The 21,711-nt window shown below is 38.2% G+C and overlaps 1 protein-coding gene across 1 annotated transcript in view; it reads left to right on the top strand.

Moving 5' to 3' along the window:
- The window catches only part of PAPSS1 (3'-phosphoadenosine 5'-phosphosulfate synthase 1), a 109,866-nt gene that overhangs the window by 37,683 nt on the left and 50,472 nt on the right, over positions 1 to 21,711 (top strand). Inside the window, exons 6-7 of the mRNA XM_065877143.1 lie at positions 18,184 to 18,297; positions 20,709 to 20,820. Of these exons, the coding sequence (XP_065733215.1) occupies positions 18,184 to 18,297; positions 20,709 to 20,820 (226 nt within the window). The remainder of the gene's footprint in view (positions 1 to 18,183; positions 18,298 to 20,708; positions 20,821 to 21,711) is intronic.

Here is a 21,711-nt window from a genome sequence, read left to right as displayed (position 1 = left end):
CCTTTCTCTCTCTGTTCTCCTTCTGGGACCCCTGTAATGCGAATGTTGTTGTGTTTAATGTTGTCTCAGAGGTCTCTTAGGCTGTCTTCATTTCTTTTCATTCTTTTTTCTTTAGTCTGTTCTGCAGCAGTGGATTCTACCATTCTGTCTTCCAGGTCACTTATCCATTCTTCTGCCTCAGTTAATCTGCTATTGATTCCTTCTAGTGTAGTTTTCATTTCAGTTATTGTATTGTTCATCTCTGTTTGTTTGTTCTTTAATTCTTCTAGGTCTTTGTTAAACATTTATTGCATCTTCTCGATCTTTGCCTCCATTCTTTTTCCGAGGTCCTGGGTCATCACTATCATTATTCTGAATTCTTTTTCTGGAAGGTTCCCTCTCTCCACTTCATTTAGTTGTTTTTCTGGGGTTTTATCTTGTTCCTTCATCTGGTATATAGCCCTCTGCCTTTTCATCTTGTCTGTCTTTCTGTGTATGTGGTTTTTGTTCCACAGGGTGCAGGATTGTAGTTCTTCTTGCTTCTGCTCCAGTTTGATTCTTTTGCATGTAGCTGTCCACTTTTCCCAAAATCATTTATTGAAGAGGCTGTCTTTTTTCCCATTGTATATTCTTGGCTCCTTTGTCATAGATTAATTGCCCATATAAGTGTGGGTTCACTTCTGGGCTCTCTGTTCTGTTCCTTTGATCTATGTGTCTCTTTTTGTACCAGTACCATACTGTTTTGATGACAGTAGCTTTATAGTGTAGTTTGAAATCAGGGAGCATGATACCTCCAGCTTTGTTCTTCTTTCTCAAGATTGTTTTGGGTGTTTGGGGTCTTTTGTGTTTCCATACAAATTTTACAATTATTTTTTCCAATTCTGTAAAAAATGCCATTAGTATTTTGATAGGAATTGAAGTGAATTTGTAGATTGCCTTGGGTAATGTGGTCATTTTAATAATATTAATTCTTCTAGTCCATGACCAAGGTATATCTTTGCATGTTCGTGTCATCTTCAGTTTCTTTCATCAGTGTCTTATAGTTTTCTGAGAAGAAGTCTTTTACTTCCTTAGTTAGATTTATTCCTATTTTATTCTTTTTGATGCGATCGTAAATGGAATTATCTTCTTAATTTCTCTTTCTTATAGCTCATTTTTAGTGTATAGAAATGCAACAGATTTCTATACATTAATTTTGTGTCCTCCAACTTTACCAGATTCGTTGATTAGCTATAGTAGTTTTTGGTAGTGTCTTGACGATTTTCTGTGTAAAGTATCATGTTATCTGCAGTGACAGTGTTACTTCTTCCTTTCCAATTTGGTTGCCTTTTATTTATTTTTCTTGTCTGATTGCTGTGACTAAGACTTCCAATACTATGTTGAATAAAAATGGTGAGAGTAGACAATTTTGTCTTGTTTCTGATCTTAGAGGAAATGCTTTAACCATTGAGTATGCTGTTAGCTGTGGGCTTATCATATATGGCCTTTATCCTATTGAGGTGTGTTCTCTCTATAACCACTTTGTTGAGAGTTTTTACCATAAATGGATGTTGAACTTCGTCAGAAGCTTTTTCTGCCTCTATGCAGATGATCATATAATTTTTGTTGTTCATCTTGGTAATGTGGCGTATCACATCGATTGATTTGTGGATATCGAACCATCCTTGCATCCCTGGGATTAATCCCACTTGATCAAGGTGTATGATCCTTTTAATGTGTTGTTGAATCCATTAAGTGCTGAATACATGCATTTTAAATTCCTTATAGCACTGACGGTTTTCTGTGCATGTGCACCACTGTGTTAGGTGCTGTGGGGGGCACCATATATGTATCACATGTGAAATATTCCAGTCAGTCTAAACCACAGGAGGCTTGAGAGACTAACAATCTTTTATTTTACCTGTAATTTGAACACACAAATGCTTTATAGAGGAGATTCAGCCTTGGTTATTCAGCTCTACAACTTGGCATCCGTATATTTTTAAGTTGAGTTACATAATGTATTTAACTTTTCCTAAGCATTTAGAGAGTCCAGATTTCCCCTGTGATAACTTGATGACATCTTATGGTTGAATTTTAGGGAGGTGAAGGTTCCAGGACATAACGACCTTTGTCTCGTTCCTGAACATATGGAAACGTAAAGAGGTTTGATGTTATCCAGAACGCAGGCCCACTGGGTGTGTGATTCTCTGAGTTTAGTTTAATCTCAGTTTTTAGAAGTTATTTTTCTTCCCTTCTCTGCTCCTTTCTCCATACTTCCCCTTTTCCAGTGGAGGGTCACAGTTCATTTAGCTGAAGAGGATGTGGCCTTCATGTGGGAGTCAGTAGTTTCTTTCTCCCCAGTCATGGGGTTCCTGCCTTTGCTGTTCAGTGCTGCACAGGAACTCCTGATATGGTGGTACACAGTCGGCGTTGTATCATTGCTCCTTATCCTGTCCTAACTGTGGCTTGTGATTTCTGAACCCACTCTTGACTTTTAAAATCCTATTACCATAAAACTCTTTCATCTAGTATTTCTCACTGGATATACTAGGCATACAACTTTTAAATAAAAATTACCTATATCTGAATATACTATGAATGTTTAGCCTTTGAATTTTTCCATATTATAAAATGTTTACCAGATGATTAGTCTGGGACTTGCTTTCCTAATTTATTTCCCTTACATAAGCATTTTAGCTGAATAAATAGAAACAAAATGAGTTGCTAACTGCCCTGCTCTGATGTTTTTCTTCATATATATTGATGTACTCTCTGCAGGTCAATGAGACCTAATCCCAGAAGGTTTCGTACTTCATCTTTCTGCTCTTCTTCATTTTCCTGTTGGATAACCAACTTCTGAGCTCTTGAGCTAGTCCTATTGCTCTGCTTCTGGCTTCCCTCTCATCCCTTCATTATTCATTCTTTCATTATCCATCATCAATCCGATATCTGTTAAAAGCCCGCTACTGTAGTTAGTCACATTCTAGGGCACTGGCACTACAGAGCTTAACCAGCTGTGTTTCTGTCCTTGAGGAATTTACATTGTAGGTGATAGAAATTAGAGTATATAACTCCTAGAAAGTGTCCTAGAAACCATAGTTTCAATGTATACATAGCATACTGGGAGGCACAGAGGACTGAGTTTGGAAGGGCTTTGTATCAGATCTTTCTCATCTGTTTGTTCATTTTTAAAAGGTTTTTTGGGGGAGGGCGTAGGATACATTTTAAAAAATTTTACTGAAGTACAGTTGATTTACAATGTTGTGTTTAATTTCTGCTGTACAGCAAAGTGACTCAGTTATACATATATATGTTCTTTTTCATATTCTTTTCCATTATGGTTTATCACAGGATATTGAATATAGTTCCCTGTGCTATACAATGGGACCTTGTTATTAATCCATCTTACATATAATAGTTTGCATTTGCTAATCCCAAGCTCCCAGTCCTTCCCTCCCCCACCCCCCTCCCCCTTGGCAACCACAAGTCTGTTCTCTATATCTGTAAATCTGTTTTTGTTTCGTAGATATGTTCATTTATAAGTGATGTAAGGTGGTATTTATCTCTTTCGGACTTAACTTTGCTTAGTATGATAATCTTTAGGTCCATCCATGTTGCTGCAAATGGCGTTATTTCGTTCCTTTTTATGGCTGAGTAGTTCCATTGTATGTATATACCATATCTTGTTTATCCATTCATCTGTCGATGGACATTTAGGTTGTTTCCATGTCTTGGCTATTGCAGACAGTGGTGCTGTGAACATTGGGCTGCATATATCTTTTTGCATTATAGTTTTGTCTGGGTGTATGCCCAGGAGTGGGATTGCTGGATCATATGGCAACTCTATTTTTAGTTTTTGGAGGAACCTCTATACTATTGTCCACAGTGGTTGCACCAGTTTACATTCCCGCCAACAGCATAAGAGGGTTTCTTTTCCTCCACACCCTCTCCAGCGTTTTATTATTTGTAGACTTTTTAATAAAGGGCATTCCAACTGGTGTGAGATGGTACCTCACTGTAGTTTTGATTTGTATTTTTCTCGTAATTAGTGATGATGAACATCTTTTCATGTGTTTGTTGGGCATAGAGTTCTGGGTTGACAGGTGTTTTTCTTTTAGTACTTTAAAGATGTTGTTCCATGGTCCTCTTGTTTGCATTGTTTCTGATGAAAGTCTGATGTGATTCTTTTCTTTTTTCCCCCCTCTTTATAATGTTTCTTTTTTTTTCTGCCTAAATTCAACATTTGCTCTTAATCTTTTTGGTTTTCAGCAGTTTTAGTATGAACTTTATAGGTCTTTCAATATATTTAGATCGATTTCTTTCAGTTCAGAGTTCTTTTACTTTCTTGGGTTGGTAGTTTATTCTTTTATTGGTTTTTGAAAACTCTTGACCATTATGTCTTCAAATATTTCTTTTGTCCTATTCTCTCTCCTCCTTCTGGGACTCCAGTTACGCATATGTTAGACAATATAATATTTTCCCACAGCCTAAAGATGCTCTGTTCTTTCACCCTTTTTTGTCTTAACTTTTCAGCTTTATTAATTTCTATTCACTTATTTTCAAGGTTACTGATTCCTTAGCTGTATCCAATATATTGATTTGCCCATAGGAAGAATTTTTAAACTCTGATAATTAAAAAATTCTATCATCATTTGGCTTTTTTGTTTTTAGTATAGTGTACACCTCTCTGTTGAAATCCTTTATCTTTTTAGGCATGCAGTCCGCTTTTGCACTAGATCTTTTAACATAGTAATTTTAATTATTTTAAAGTCCTGCCTGAGATGGTTCTAACCTCTGGGTCATTTCTGGATCTTGCTGTATTTCTTAACAGTGGGTGTTTTTTCTTGCTCTTTTTGATGTGTCCTAATTTTTTATTGAATGCTGGGTGTTGTGTCTGGAAGAACAGTAGAGATTGAGGTAAGTGGTATTTATGCTTTGGGCATTTATGCTTCTTCTGTCACACTGTCAGTGTAGCGAGTTGAGTTAGTTTAATAAGTAGTTCAGCTGGGTTAGGGTTTCCTTATTCTATAGTTATTCTTCATGCAGCACCCGCTTCACATCTCTCCAGGGGTGAGCTGTTTTCCTTGTGCTTAGTGTGGGATCTGGCCTGCTGGAGGGTTTTCCCCAGTGTTTCTGCTCCGTCCTCAGCTTTTAGCATTCCCTATGTGCCTGTGCCGCAGAAGGGGTCCCCTTCCAGGCTCTTGCTCCTCTGTCACAGCAGTAAACTACTGTTGCTTATTACTTAGTGCCAAGCTCACGATGGGGGAGCAGTGGTGGTTTTCAGTTCTGCTGGTCCAGATTCAGCCTTAAGCAGGACCTGTGCTTCTGGATCTTGGAGTGGGTCTTTCTCAGTGTTGCGTCCCCTCCCTGCATGGTAGGCAGCCTCTCTCTGAACCTGGGAGGTCTTGGAGGGTGAGTTTTCTGCTCCTCACGTGCAGATCCCTGGTTTGTATCGGTTCAGGATCCTGCGCCAAGAGAGTTTCTTCCACCTCCTTTCGGCAGACCATACTTGCTTCTACCCCTCCCCCAAAACAGCAGACCCTGGGAGGCTAGGGCTCGGGTGGGGAGCGGTTTCCTGCCCTCCCCCATCAGCCTAAGGCTTTTGTCTTGGATGAGAGAGTGCTGCAGGGAGTGGGCAGAGCTTTGTGCTGTGCGCCACCGAGGGAGCGCGCTCTGGTCTCCAGACCTGCTCTTCACGTTCCTTCTTTTTTTTTTTTTTCTTCTTTCTTCACGTTCCTTCTGCATACCTCCTGTAGGCCGGCTTGTGAGTGAGCTCAGAGCTCCTCACGTCTGGGTTCCCAGGGATACTCACCTGTCACACTAGTCCACACTCAGCCTTGAAGAATTTTCAAAACATTAAAGCTGTTTTCTTCTTCCTGCTTTTCTTGCAGCCATCTCTTCCTCCCAGGCTTTACTAAAGGGAGATAATTCATGTGTTTTGACTTTTCTTGGTGGGACTTGTCACTCTTTGGAAGCAACTCATGTTACTGCTTTAGGACCTCAGCTCTGTGATGGGCTCAAGAAAGTTTGATTTTATAGATGAGCTGGCCATTCTGCTTGTTAGGTGGTGGTCTATTGTGTAATCTCTGTTTCGTTTTCAGTGAATTGTCTATCCTTACTCTACTTTTACTCTGTTGGGGTTGTTTATAGTTTTCTTATAAATTTGTATGAAATCAATAAATATTAATTCTATGCCATTTTCATTGAAACTATGTTTTTAGTATTTTTCCTTTATATTTAGATTGTAGTTTTGCTTGCATTTTTTATATGTTGAACCTATCTTTTTTTTTAACTTGAGATTTGTCATATCAATGTTAGAAAGTTATACTTAGTTCTATTTTCTTTTTCATTTTTCTATTTTTGGCCACACCATGTGGCTTGCAGGATCTTAGTTCCCTGACCAGGGATCAAACCCTGGCCCATGGCAGTGAAAGTGCAGAGTCCCAACCACTGGACTGCCAGGGAATTCCCGATAGTTCTATTTTCTGTTAGTTTGGATTGTCTGTTTTTTATATCTAATTACTGATTCTTAAGTGTTTTACAAAACTTCAGAAAAATACACATAGATATTCTCATAAAATTTTAGGGGGCTCATGAATCTCAGAAGCCATTTTATGGGCTATAGATAATTCCAGATAGTTCAGACACTTAAGGGATTATTAAACTTAGAGTGTGATGGCTACCCTCCTTCCATTCTTTCTTTCCTTCAATTCCTGAATACTTCTTTGGGGCCCTACTCAGAGTTGTGTCCTTTGAGTTTGACACTTTTACCTAATAGAGGCTTTTTTCTTCCTTCCTTCCTTCCTTCCTTCCTTCCTCCCTCCCTCCCTCCCTCCCTCCCTCCCTCCCTCCCTCCCTCCCTTCCTTCCTTCCTTCCTTCCTTCCTGTTTTTCAAGAAAAATTTATCTTGAGAAAATTTGGCAATTCTTCTGCAAATTTAAAAATATTACAGAGCGTTCTTGTATATCCTTCACCCAGCTTCCTCTTAGGTTAACAACTTACATGATCATAGACCATTTCTCAAAACTGAGAAATTAAGCTTGGTACTTTGTACTAAAGCACAAACTTATTTGGATTTCACAAGCTTTTCCACTATTATCCTTTCCTATTCTTGGATTCAATCCAAGATCCCTCACTGTATTTAGACTTAAATTATTTTTAACCATGATTCCGTAAAATGAAAATGCAGGCTCATGTGGTGTCTGTTATGCACAGGACTTTGCCTTTTTTCCCCCCTGTAACAGTGAAAAATTGAGTGTTGACTGCCACTGTACAATTGGTCACCCCACCTCCAGTCCTGTCTGCCTTTTATTCCATTTTATATTGTTGGCAGAATCATCTTTCTAAAGTGTAGTCTAATCCTTTCCTTTTTTTACTCTAAAATATATATTGATTTTTTTCCCATTGTTTATAGAATTAAGGTAATTTGTGTTCAAGCTTCTCCATAGTTTGGTTTCTAGCTGCTTTTTTAAAAATTATTGTCCTTATGCATTTCACCACAGTATTTACTTCTTTTCTTTTTTTGATGCCATGGCTTGCCTTAGTCTCTGGTCTCTGTGGCCTTAATGCCTTGCTCCCAATTTGTTTGTTCCTAATTAATGGTTATACCTATTATTCTTCCTTTTATACAGATATTAGTCTATATTATTCTTGCTAGACAATCTGATAATTGGACAGTTTCATTCAAGGTTTTGAAAAAGAGGGATAGATAAACTAACATCTAGTGACTACTTACTGTAAGGGACATGTATGTGGGGCTTTGTGTCTTTTAAAATATTTGCTTTGATTGTTAGAATCTCAGGGGAAGTGGTCTTTTGTCCTACTTTAGCTTCTAACCACCTCACCCTTGAATTACTTTGGTGGTTTCCTACTTGGTCTTTGCAGAGTACTTTGTGTATGTTGTCTAGTTTTATTCACAGAGTAAGCCTATGAAGTATTTCAGAGATATTAACTGACTTGTTCATGAACTTACTGGATTCCATACCTAGGATTCCAGGTACATGAATTCCTAGAATTCATTTTCATATGCCTCTGGCTTTTACTTTCAAGAGTGTTCTTATTACAACTCAAGTACAATATAATTAAATTTATGGCCAGAAAGGTATTCTGGTTATGTTAGTTTAAGACAGGGAAATTTTCTTTTGAAAATTACTCATTTTTATTCTAAAGCTGGGTGGTGACAAAAGAATAAATGTAAATGCCTCCTTAATGCAATTGCTTTTTTGGGAACCACGCTCTTTTGGCGAAAAGATTTCAGTTATATGCTTTCCTAAGTAAATGACTTCACTTCCCATTGAAAGTATGTATTTCTGTTTGTACTGGTTGATCCTGTGAGTTAATTTAACAAATACCTAGTGCCATACATGCTAGGCACTGTTGTAAACCACTGTGGATGTGGCAGTGAATTAGACAGTACAGATTCCTGCCTCATGGACCTTAATTTTTGGTCCTTACTACCATTATTTATAAACTACGATGACTATATAAATTCTTTTTTTTCTTTTATAACATGATGTAGAATTGAAGAGTACAATTGAAGGAAGAAATATGCACACGTACCCAACTACTTCTGTTCTGGCATATTCTCCTTTGATTTTCTCACAAAGTTGAATCTCAGATGAACATTAGGATACGTGGGGAAGCCGGTGCATACCTGACGTTCAGCTCAGAGTTTATGGTCAGTTGGTGATACAAGGAGTTTCTTTGCCTGCTGCACCCTTATCGCAAGGTGACTTAGTGTAATGTGCTTTTCCTAACAAGCTCCTTCTCCCTGGTGGTCCAGGGGTAGCCAGTGCAATTCAACTTCATTGTCATCACAAAGACATTAAAAAAATATTTTATTTATTTGTTTATTTATTTTGGTTGTGCCAGGTCTTAGTTGTGGCAGGCAGGCTCCTTTAGTTGCGGCTCGTAGGCTCCTTAGTTGCGGCATGTGAACTCTTGGTTGTGGCATGCATGGGGTATCTAGTTCCCTGAGCAGGGATCGAACCCGGTCCCCCTGCATTGGGAGCTTGGAGTCCTAACCACTGCACCACCAGGGAAGTTCCACAAAGATAATCTGTTAGGTTTTCCAGGGGTGGGTTATGTGAGCTCACATGGTAGAGCTAATATCACAAATACAGATTGCGGGTGGAGGGGATGAAGATGTCGAATGCAATGGTGTTTTCAGGGAATAGTAACTAAATCTCCATAGCTTTCTAGTGTGTGCTTTGAGTGGGGGTGTGAAGATTAGAGGTTCTTCATTGACTAGCATTATGTCTAAGAATATAATTGTGAGTGCTGGCAGGGAATGGCGCAGGTAGAGATGGAAGAGCAGAACTCTTAGCATGTGCAAAGCCTTTGGTAGTCCCTTCAGTAGCATTATTGCATTTAATTTTTGTTAAAACTCTGAGAAGTAGTTATAATTTTCCTCATTTTACTGATGAGGAAACAGATTCAGGGAGGTCAAGTTGTTTGTCTCAGGATAGTTCAGGTGTTTGACAAGTGCTGCCTCCTCTGGTGGTAAGTGGAATTTTTTCTGTCTGATGCTCCGTATTACTTTGGAGAGACTCTTCTGAAATGAATTCTACCAGGTATTGTTTCTTTAACATTCTTTACTGTCGAGAAAAAATTAATCCATCTAAGAAAGAAATGGAAAACTTTATTCGAGTCAGATAGAGTATTTTAACCCAGGAACAGGCCCTCAGCAAGCTCTGAGGACTGTTCTGCCCTTAAAGGTCAAAGCACAGTTATATAGGTTTTTGAGACAGAGGGCTGTACATTAAATGACGTAGATAGTTTTCACAATCCAGATCTGTGAGTACAAAGTGGGGGTGATTGTGGCCTCTTAAAGATCATGAAGGAATGTTATCTTCTTTTTTAAATTAATTAATATATTTATTTTTGGCTGCATTGGGTCTTCGTTGCTGCGCGTGGGCTTTCTCTAGTTGCGGCGAGTGGGGGCTACTCTTCGTTGTGATGCACAGGCTTCTCATTGTGGTGGCTTCTCTTGTTGCGGAGCACAGGCTATAGGTGCGCGGGCTTCAGTAGTTGTGGCTCACGGGCTCTAGAGCGCAGGCTCAGTAGTTGTGGCACATGGGCTTAGTTGCTCCGTGGCATGTGGGATCTTCCCAGACCAGGGCTCGAACCCGTGTCCCCTGCATTGGCAGGCAGATTCTTAACCACTGCGCCAACCAGGGAAGTCCCCAAGAAGGAATATTATCTTTTAAGGAGTTGTCTTGTTGGTGCTAGGAGAACATTGCTCTTTATGATTGAACATGAATTTCTGCCAGTGGGGAAGGTTAGGCCAATGCATAATGCAGATACACAATGCACAGTAGAGGGGAGAGAGGTCAAAGGGCAGTGAAAAATTTTCATGTTTAAATTTTCCTTGATTTGCCTTAGAATATGAAATTTTATCATTATTAAGATATGGAATTGATTTTCACTGTCCAACAAAAAAATTTTTTTTTTTTTTTTTTTGCGGTACGCGGGCCTGTCACTGCTGTGGCCTCTCCCGTTGCGGAGCACAGGCTCCGGACATGCAGGCTCAGCGGCTATGGCTCACGGGCCCAGCCGCTCCGTGGCATGTGGGATCTTCCCGGACCGGAGCACGAACCCGTGTCCCCTGCATCGGCAGGCGGACTCTCAACCACTGCACCACCAGGGAAGCCCAGGAAAAAATATTTTTAGTGCGGTCTACAGTGGGTATTTTAGGATGATGGGTATTTTGTTTCTGTCATCTCTGGATTGTCATATTTCTCTTTTGATCTGGCTTACGTAGTATAATTGGTATAGGCAGTGTGGTCATTTAAATAAATACTTAATTTCTCAGTATTTGGTCAGAGCATCTTTATTTTCTCAGTATGCTTCAGTTGGCACATTTTTATCCAAGAAGATAGAAGACACTGGAAAATACTGAGGGTTTTTTATTTAAGTTTTTTCCTAACCCTTGAATGGTCACTAGATGGCCTGCTGGTATTGCATTTTAACTTGGCGGGTTATGACATAAAGAAGTAGGCTTCTTGCTGATAGTTTTAATCTAAAGTGATATTTTAAATACTGTTTTAAAATCTACTAGGAACTCTAGATTTAGTAGTGCTATAAATTATTTAAGGGTTTGTCTTCTTATGAAATGGTGGTTTAGTGCTCTAAATGGGTTTTATACTGCATGTAAAACCAGACTTTGCAGCTCAGTTTTAAAGTGATGCCAGTATGTCGTTGGTGTTCGTGCTTTGCAGACATGTAGCTTAGATAATAGAAATTTAATAGTTTCATAAAAAGATGATTGAGCTCTAGTGTTCAAATCTGTTGAGATTTGGCTCAAGAAAAAGTTCAGAAAATACTTATAGGAAAAATTTAAAATGTGAAGTCACTGTCTTTATTAACTTATTCACAGTTCTTTAGGAAGATTAAAAAGAGAAGGCGAGAACTACTATTTTCAGGTAGTGAATGTTGTTTGTTCTGCCGGCCAGTTTCCAGGAAAAAAACAATTTTCTCTTTGAACAAAGATATGGATACAACATATGTTAGGTCTTAGATTGTATTTAGTCAGTCAAGCAAAGAAAAAAAGAAAAAGTTTTGAGTATCCATGTTACATTTTAAAATTGAATTTTAAAATATTTCTAGACCTACCTCATTAATGGTAGCATATGAATTGTTTACTGACCCCCTACTCAGGAGAACTCCTAGGAGCACTCCCTGTTTCCTCTCTACCCTTAAATACTTGGCGACTATGGAGCTCTTAAAACTGGAAGTAAGGGGTTAGGTACATGAACACTTGTTCCTGACCTGGCTTGTGATCTATTTTTGTTTTAAAGGAAATTTCCTGAAATGAAGGGTTTCATTTGTACAGGTTTCAGAAGAACACATTATTTTCTAACGGCTGACTGTGTCTCTGGGAATCCAAATGAATCCCAACTAAAATGGGTAGCTCGTGTGGCAGGGACTTCATGTTCTGTTGTCCAGATCTCTTGTCTCACTTTGAGGTGGTTTTGACTCTTTTAGATATTCAGTAGTGGGTTTGGAAACGAAAACTATTTGTCAGTAGAATGTGCTAGGAACTGGCTGTGTCTGCATTTTAAAACCTTTTTGTCTTCCTGATAGTTGTCCAGTCCACAGAGAACTCGCTTCCTCTGAGTATGTGTTCCATGTTCCTGTTGGCTCCTGCTATGTTTGTGTTAATTCCAAAAGTGCTCACTTTATTTACCTTTTTAGAAGAGAAAAACAGTAGCAACCTCTTGAACCTTTATTTTGCCATTGGTTAGATATCAGAAGAATTTTATATCTAAGTTGTGAGGTTAAAATTCAGTTTAAAATAATTGCAGGGTGTGAATTTTGAAAAGGGAAGAATTTTGTGACATGCTTGTAATGAAAACAGTTTTATACTTAAATTTTTTTTTTTTTTTTGCGGTACGCGGACCTCTCACTGTTGTGGCCTCTCTCGTTGCGGAGCACAGGCTTCAAACGCGCAGGCTCAGCGGCCATGGCTCACGGGCCCAGCCGCTCCACAGCATGTGGGATCTTCCCGGACCGGGGCACGAACCCGTGTGCCCTGCCTCGGCAGGCGGACTCTCAGCCACTGCGCCACCAGGGAAGCCTTTTAAATAATTTTAATAAAATTTTAATTATAAATATTAAACAATAAAATTTTATGTAATTTAAAATTATTTTCTCGAACGACTTCCCTCCATTTTGAAAAGAAAGTGATTATAGGGGAATTCCCTGGCGGTCCAGTTGTTTGGACTCCACACTTCCACTGCAGGGGGCACGGGTTTGAACCCTGGTTGGGGAACAGAGATCCTGCAAGCCATGTGGCATGGCCAAAAAAAATTAAAAAAAAAAAGAAAGTGATTACAGCCTGTAAGTTCATGCATACAAAGCAGCACATTACTAACATGCGTTACTAAAGCTGTGGCATTATTAGTGTACAGAGCATAAAAAAATAATTTGGTTGGATTTATAATATAGATACCACTCTTTCATGTTCAAACTAGTTCTCTTGGATTTGCTCACAAACTGTTTGTAATCTGTTTTTTAACTTAGGGTGTGGTTGGAAAGAAATAGACACGATGTATAGAAAGAAACATTTGTTGGTTCTCAGTTCTTACTCTGAACAGAGTCTCTTCAGAGGGAGCAGATTCACATACCTGAGTGTACACTCCAGTGTCGTGGCGTTCTACGGAAGGGGGGATTCCAGGGTGGAGGCAAGGCGGAGACGCACCCTGCCTTGTGCTGGGAGCATTACAGTGGGCGGTGTGCACTGCTGCTATTCATTAGTATTTGTGAGCTGACTCTAGTGATGATGGCTTAGGAAACCAGCTAAAAATGCCCTGTTGCGTCCAACAGAGATGAAAAGATTTAGTCTGTTGGATGCGCTCCTCTGACCCTCCAAGATTGTTGACAGCTATTAGTGGTAAATGGGAGGTGGGGGAGAGTAGTCAACACCCATCACAAAAAAGGCATCTCATCCTTACAAAATAATATACGCTTCAGAGATGGCAAAGAATGTTTTACGTAGAGTTGTTTGTATCAGTGAAATTCTTCTCTTCCCTGGAGTTCCTGTGTCATTTATTCCCAGACTGTGATTCTGGTTTTCAAAGTTCTAAGGGGTCTCAAGTGGTGGAAATGGAGGTTTTCAATTTATTCACAGTGATGGAGTTTGAGAAAGTTGGTTGAACATCGTTCACTCGTTATTAATAGAAATGTTTAGATGTAACTGAAATGTTGAATATCTTTACTTTTGTCTAGGACACAGAAAGATCACACACTGACCAGAAACCCTGGGAACTGTAAATGTTTAATAAAATCATGAAAGTAAACTAAGAACAATTTATGTGGCAAAATGTTTCATAACTTAGTTTTATGGGAAAAACAGTAAAGGTTTTTCTTTTAATTTTTTTTTAAAATTTGTTTTCTTATTTGGAGGAGAATAGTATTGGGACCTGAGTTGGAATCCCAGTTCCAACACTTATCAATTAACTGTACGACCTTGGAAAAAATAACCTGATTTCTCTGGCTTCAATTCTCTCATCTGTGAAATGGGAAATAAAAATAGTACCTGTCTCAGAATTGTACTGAGGATTCTATTAATAAATGTAGAGTGCTTAGGACAGTTCCTGGCATGTAGCAAGCACACTGTAACTATTATTTATTGAGTATTTATTTGTGTGGTAAGCACATTGGAACACAGTACAACAGGGATTTGGGGCACGTTATTAACGTCTCCTGAGCCTTAATTTCCTCATCTGTAAAAGGAGGATAGCAATAGCTTCTTCTATTTTCATAGGTAGGATTGCATGAAAATTAAATGAATTAATTCACGTGAAGCCCTTAGAACTTTGCTGGTATTGTTGTTAGCATCCAGTAAATGTGAGCCCCGCAGTTTACATACTTTAAGTCATTTGTCACAGCAGCCCTGTAACTACACACACACACACACACACACACACACACACACACACACTTTTTGGTGGCAGTGTTGTTAAACAGCTGAGACGGAGACAAGGTGAGAAATGTTAGATAACCTGCTCAAGGTTGCACTGTTAGAATCTGAACTCAGGTCTTAAGTACAAAAATCAGAAATAACTGACCTATAGACCTGTGTTGCGTTCTTGTAGCTCTTTTTGGTTTTGAAAATGTTGTGTGTCTAATGTTTTGTGATTAATGCAGATATTTAATTTCAAGTGTGTTTTGTGAAACTACCATGCTCTTTCTCACAAAAGCCCTAATGAATGCCTGACTTTTTGTGTAATTTAATTTAGCATTTGTTCCTAGTGTGGAGGACTTAAATTCTTTATTTTACAAAAATGTGTGTTCCTCAAGGTACCTTTCAGAGCTTTACATGTCCAAGAAGCTAATTGAACATATAGGGAGTGTGTGCAGTTCCCTTAATGCACATCATACTGTTCTGGGAAAAGTTGATTCTGAATTTTTGTTTTCTGGTTGATGGAGTAATAGCCTTTGTAAAAAATGCTGAAACTACCAGTTGCCGTGTAATGCCCATGGGTGAAAAACGCTTGGAGGGGAATATACAGCAATGACAATAATAGCCATATATAGGGTGATGGGTTTTTCTCCTTTCCACATTCTCTTTATTGCTGTTTTATAATTTAAAATAAATGTATTAAAAATAATTCCTGGAGTTAGAAGGTACAGAATGGACTACCTTAAGCTATTTCTCTCACTAGATTTAAAAAAGAGTCTTTACAAGGTTGTATGGTATTTACATCTACAAAGAGAAAATTGAGGCAGCCAGTGGAAGCTGTCTCTCTTCTTCATCATTATTCTTTGATGCCCTCATATCGTGTTTACCATTAGTAAATACAATAAATAGCGTCTGCTATGGGTACCTACTGCAGGCTTAATTGCAGAAGGCGGTCTGGAAGGTTTATGAAGTGCCCTGTGCTGTGTGGAGTTTGTACTTAACACACACTTTCTACTTTCCCGTGAGTACTGGGATGCTCAAAGGACAAAGGGCCTCCAGAGACCTAGCTGAACGTGGTGTGGTAGTAAGCCGTGCTTCTTTATTTATGTCTTTTAATTTTATTCTTTCTTTCTTTTTTCCTTCATGTTTACTCTTCTTATTCATTCTTGGGTTTTTCATGAAAAAGATCAGAGGCCTTGAATTTACTGGTAGGAGGCGCTTGATTTTGGTACATGATTTAGCCAGTGCTCTTCCATCTCTGAGGGAACAGAATATCAGAAAAATGTAGTAGAATAATTCTTTCTAGATTCTCAGAACCCATACGGACTGCTTGAGTGGTAGCACTCAGGCTTTCGTGAGATCGTCTAGCGTTGAGACACATATCTGACTCTGCTTTTTTCCACTACTGAAGATATTAATGAAAGTCCGAATGTAAGTTGAAGTTTCTTTCCAAACATTTTCTTTCTAAAAGTAGTAGGTATTGTCCTTAAACACCTGGTTCTTCCATTAATATTCATTTTGAATTACTTTTTCTGTTGTTATGCCTTTTTAAAAATGGGTTTTATTTTTTAGAGCAGTTTCAGGTTCACAGCAGAACTTGAGTGGAAAGTATAGAGAACGAACTCCCATGGCTCCCCTCCCTGCCACACACAGCTTATCCTGCTACCAGTATCCCTCACCAGAGTGGTACCTTTGTTATAATTGAAGAACCTACATTGACACATTGTTATCATCCATAGTTCATAGTTTACATTAGCATTGAACCTTCTATGGGTTTTGACAAATGTGTAATGACATTTATACACCATTGTAGTATCATAGAGAATAGTTGCACTGCCCTAGAAAATCCCCTGTGTTCTTCCTATTCGTCCCTTCTCCCCTCCCCTGTAACCCTGGGCAACCACTGATGTTTTTACTGTCTCCATAGTTTTGCCTTTTCAGAATGTCACATAGTTGAAATCATACAATATGTAGCCTTTTCAAACGGGCTTCTTTTACTTAGTAGTCTGCATTTAAGTTTTCTCCATGTCTTTTCATGGCTTGATAGCTCATTTCTTCTTAGTGCTGAATAATTAATATTCTATTGTCTGTATGTACCACAGTTTATCCATTCATCTACTAAAGGACTTCTTGGTTGTTTTCAAGTTTTGGTAATTATGAGTAAGGCTGCTATAAACATCTGTGTGCAGGTGGATGTAAGTTTTCACCTCATTTGGATAAATACCAAGGGGCATGATGGCTGGATTATTTGGTGAGAGTATGTTTAGCTTTGTAAGAAATCACCAGATTGTCTTCTAAAGCAGCTGTACCATTTTGCATTCACACCACCAGTGAATGAGAGTTCCTGTTGCTCCGCATCCTTGTCAGCATTCGATGTGGTCAGTGTTTTGGATTTTGGTCATTCTAATAAGTATATTCTAATAGTGGTATCTCATTGTTGTTTTAAATTGCATTTCCTTGATGATATATGATGTAGAGTATCGTTTCATATACTTATTTGTCATCTGTATATCTTTTTTGTGAGTTGTCTGTTCAGGTCTCTGTCCCATTTTCTAATAGGATTCTTTTCTTACTGTTGAGTTTTAAGAGTTCTTTGTATATTTTGGGTAACAGTTCTTTTTCAGATATGCCTTTTCCAGATATTTTGTCTCAGTCCGTGGCTTGTCTTCTCATTCTCTTGAGAATTAATTTATTTTGCATAAGAAATTATTGCTTGGATACATATGGAAAACCCTTAATCAGTGCCAGTTTTGTATGCTTATAGAGATTACTTGATTGATTTGACTGGAAAGTTTTAAAGTAATTAAACACATTTGGTAGGATTTCCCAGGTGGTCCAGTGGTTAAGACTCTGCCCTTCATATGTATAGCTGCTTCACTTTGTTATAAAGCAGAAACTAACACACCATTGTAAAGCAATTATACTCCAATAAAGATGTCAAAAAAAAAGAAGAAAAAAAAAAGACTCTGCTCTTCCACTGCAGGGGGCGCCGCTTTGATTCCTGGTCAGGGAACTAAGATCCTGCATGCTGTGCAGTGGGGCCAAAAAAAAAAAAAGAAAAAGGAAAACCCCAAAAAACACATTTACTAATTATTCCTAGGTATATGATAAGTGTGAATAGGCCTTGTAAAGATCACTGGATGAGCAGTGTATAAGAGCAGTATATAAGTTTGTGGTAATTACAGACAGATACTTGTGGGACAAATGAGATAGAGCACTGTCCCAATGTGATATAAATGAATACTAGGAAGCTTGGTTAAAATTTCCGGACTACATTTCGTAAGACATCAGAGAGTACTGTTTCTCAAACTGCAGTGGTGGGAGTAGAGCTGACGTGCTCTGGAATACTGTGTTACATGACTAAGAAGGTGGCTTTAGTGACAGTGGTGGCAAAGATGCACGTGGAAGCTGGAATGAAATGGTTTTATAATATGTTACAGAAAATAATGATTATGTTTAGAGTGCGTTTTTTGTTTATTTCTTTGTTTCCAAATTATTTTTATCATTACCCCTTACTTGAGGTTACCTCTTCTTTGCCGTTGCATGATCTTGACTTATATGGCATATTCCAGGAATTTCTGTCTCACTAGATAGTGGGAGATTATGATTAATGAAGTCTTGCGTGTGGGATGTTACCTGCTTGCAAGTAGACCAGCTGTCACTAGGAAAATTGATTGGGAGGTACAGCATTAAATCCCTGTCTTACACTTCGTTTTTTAAGTCTCATTTTGAAATGTTAATTTTCTTCATTAAGATACCCTTTGGGGAAAGCTAAATTGTTGAATCAAACATTTAACTGTACTTTTGTGGATGTATAGGATATTGTACCTGTGGATGCCTCTTACGAAGTGAAAGAACTGTATGTGCCAGAAAATAAACTTCATTTGGCAAAAACAGATGCAGAAACATTACCAGCATTGAAAATTAATAAAGTGAGTGCTTTGTTCCTTTTCCTACTGAGTGATTTGACCTTATGTATAGTGGTTAGTCTATAGAATTTGTGATTTTATTTTTGTGTTTGAGGGTGTGGGTGATAGTGGTAGTTGTGTATATCACAATTCCCGAGGGATGGGAAATATGTTTCATTTGTAAAACCATATTTCCAAATTACCATGGCTTTGATTTCATTTTAGTCATAACATTTATTTATTATGAAATATCAAAGAACAAAGATTATGTAAGATTTTTAGGCTTATCAGAAGGAATGGGTTCTAAAAGGTTAAAAACCTTTAATAATTAAAATGAACATTTTTTCCCTTTAAACATGTTTTCTAATCCCTTGTCAAAACCCTGACTTTCCCTTTCTTATATCGTGAAGAATAATTCTGTTGTGTATGTTAGCTCTAATAATAGCATTAGGTGTTTTTCCCAATAAAAAACTGCTTAGTTAAACTAGATATGACAATGGTGACTATAATTTATCACTTTCAAATCTTAGAGAATTTTAAATTGTGTCATTCAGATATACTTTAAAAATGGAGAGATTTAGGAATAAGAACGTGGACCGGGACTAGAATTGCCCAGCCTTTCTTTTAATATAGTTTAAATCCCGGACACCCAGGGAGGTGCCAAATGTGCAAGTAAGGAGAAAGAAAAATAACCCCCCAAGCCTTCTGAGGTCGGAGGAAGACTCTTCAAAGACTTACATTCCTGATAGGAGTACGTTATCTAGGTGATTTGTGTGATTGGGTTTCTGACCAGAGGCTAAGACATGCTGCAGGGGAGCAGAGAGAGGGAGAGTTGGAGAGCAGAGACACTCAAAGCTGACTTTGCAAAGGCACAATAGATTTTGTCACTGACAGACTGTGCATCAAATGAACGAACACACACACACACACACACACACACACACACACACACAGGGCAGGGAGGAGGGAAGGGGAGAGAGAGAGAGAACGAAACTGAGAATGAATGCATATGAATCCAGGTCAGTTAGACTCAATAACCCAGAAAAACAGCTGCCTTTTCTGAATGTGATCTTTTTTTTCAATACGGTAGTTTGTTCTTTGCACAGCAGTATGCAAAGTAATTAATTGAAAAAATTAGGTTACATCATATAATGTATGCTAGGCTGCCATAACAAATACCATACCCTGGATGGCTTAAACAACAGAAATTAATTTTCCCATAGTTCAGTAAGTTAGAAAGTCCAAGATCCAGGAGCTGGCTGATTTGTTTCCTGGCGAGGCTCCCTTGCTGACTTGCTGTCAGACGCCTTCTCACCTTATCTTCACAGGGTGTCCGTGGGAGCTCTGGTGTCTCTTTCTCTTATGAGGGCACCAGACCTATTGGGTTGGGACCCACCCTTTAGACCTCATTTATTCTTTATCACCTCTTCAGGGCCCTATCTTCAAATACATTCACATTGGGGGTTAGTTAGGGCTTCAACATATTTTCAGGGGGACATAAACATTCAGTCCATAATAGATACCATCTAGAATTAGATTCCAATAGAGAAGAGTAGTGGCCATTGTCAAAGGTTTAGGAAAAATTAGTAAGAGGAGAACTTGAAAGTTTTTCCTGTGAATTGAAGGAGGGGAATGCTTTATTTGATTTTTCAGTGGAACATGCCAACCTAATACTTTGGGTATACATGGTAAGTCACATCATAACGCACACCTCTTGGCCAGGTGCTTTATCTTTTCTCATATGAGAATCACTGCTCCGTGTATGTATGTGTGTATGTATATATATATATATATATATATATATATATATATTTATATATATACATACACACACACACACACACACAGTTAAAAAATGAGCATATCCAACTTGCGTTAGTTCATCAATTCTTTAATATTCTGATGGGATCTACTAGAAATCTTAAAGTTCAAGAAATAATATAGTGTTTGTAAAATGAAGGGTATTCTGTCATTGGTGAGGGATTTTTTTTTGGTAAATATTTTATCTAAAGTTTGTTTTAGTTCAGGACAGTGGTTGTCAGAGTGTAGTTTCCAGACCATCATTGTTAGCATTTTCTGGGCACCTGTTAAAAATACAAATCCTTGTGCCACAGCAAACTAGCTAAATCAGAAACTGGGGGGTGGAGCAGTCTTCATTTAACAAGCCTTCCAGAGGTTTCTTAATACATATTAAAGTTTGAGGACCGCTGGTTTAGGAGATGCTCTTCTTATGGGAAGCCTAATGTTATTCAGATTTATTAAGAAAAATACATACTTTCCTAGTGACCTTATTGTTTATTAGATTTGTAAAATCTATAAACATTCTTGAGAAGTTCGTTTCCATTGCTTTCAAAATTAAACTCCAAAAAGCCATTAATGCTTTTGTTCATAAGTACATGAAATAAAGCATTTTTCTTTACTATCTCGTTTACTAGGTGGATATGCAGTGGGTGCAGGTGTTGGCAGAAGGTTGGGCAACCCCGCTGAATGGCTTTATGAGAGAGAGGGAGTACTTGCAGTGTCTTCATTTCGATTGTCTTCTGGATGGTAAGACATTGTAAAATGTTCAAGTACGTTGAGTATGGAAAAGAAAGCATACAGTTGCAGGGATTCGTCACTATTTATAGAGAGTACTGGTAACATCTTAACGGAGATAGCACTTAAAGGCTAAATTATATCAGTACTGAATATTTTAAATGTATCATGAGATCTTTCCATTTTTAGTTTTCTTGATCGTGACTTATTGCAGGGGGAGAAGGACAATCTGTGGATTAAGGCTGAAAATGGATTTAAAAAACAAATACAGTTTCCCTATGCCATATCTACCTGATCACAGTAAAAAGCCTCTCCCCAGGAAGTGTACATACTTACTAATTGTGCTGTGCTGAAGCCCATGCTTGCCTAAGCCGGGTGCTCTAACAAGGAATCAGGGAGTCCCAAGTTAAGGAGTCCTGAAATAGGTGGTTAAAAGGATGGTTCTTCCTACTCTTTTAAAACACTAAAAAAAAAAAATTTGCCAAAGAAATTGATATTTAGGGTATTGTAATTACATTCCAGCTACCTTAAACTTTGTATATTGTTGGTAAGATTAATGTACTACAATAAAGAAAATATTGCTAAATGTTGAAGAACTATGCCATATGATCCAGCAGTTCCACTTCTGGGTATTTATGTGAAGAAAACAAAAACACTAACTAGAGAAGATATATGTTCACATATGTTCATTGCAACATTATTTACAATTGCCAAGATATGGAAGCAACCTAAGTGCCCATAAATAGGAGAATGGATAAAGAAGATGTGGTGTATATATATATACATATATATACACACACACACACACACACACACACACACACACACACACACAACGGAATACTATGCAGCCATAAAAAACAATGAACTTTTGCCATTTGCTGCAACATGGATGGACCTGAA

Source organism: Phocoena phocoena, chromosome 5 (assembly GCF_963924675.1).
Source record: "Phocoena phocoena chromosome 5, mPhoPho1.1, whole genome shotgun sequence".
NCBI classification, from domain to species: Eukaryota; Metazoa; Chordata; class Mammalia; order Artiodactyla; family Phocoenidae; genus Phocoena; species Phocoena phocoena.
The sequence above is the reverse complement of the archived record's forward strand: the minus strand, read 5'-3'. Positions and strand labels throughout refer to the sequence as shown.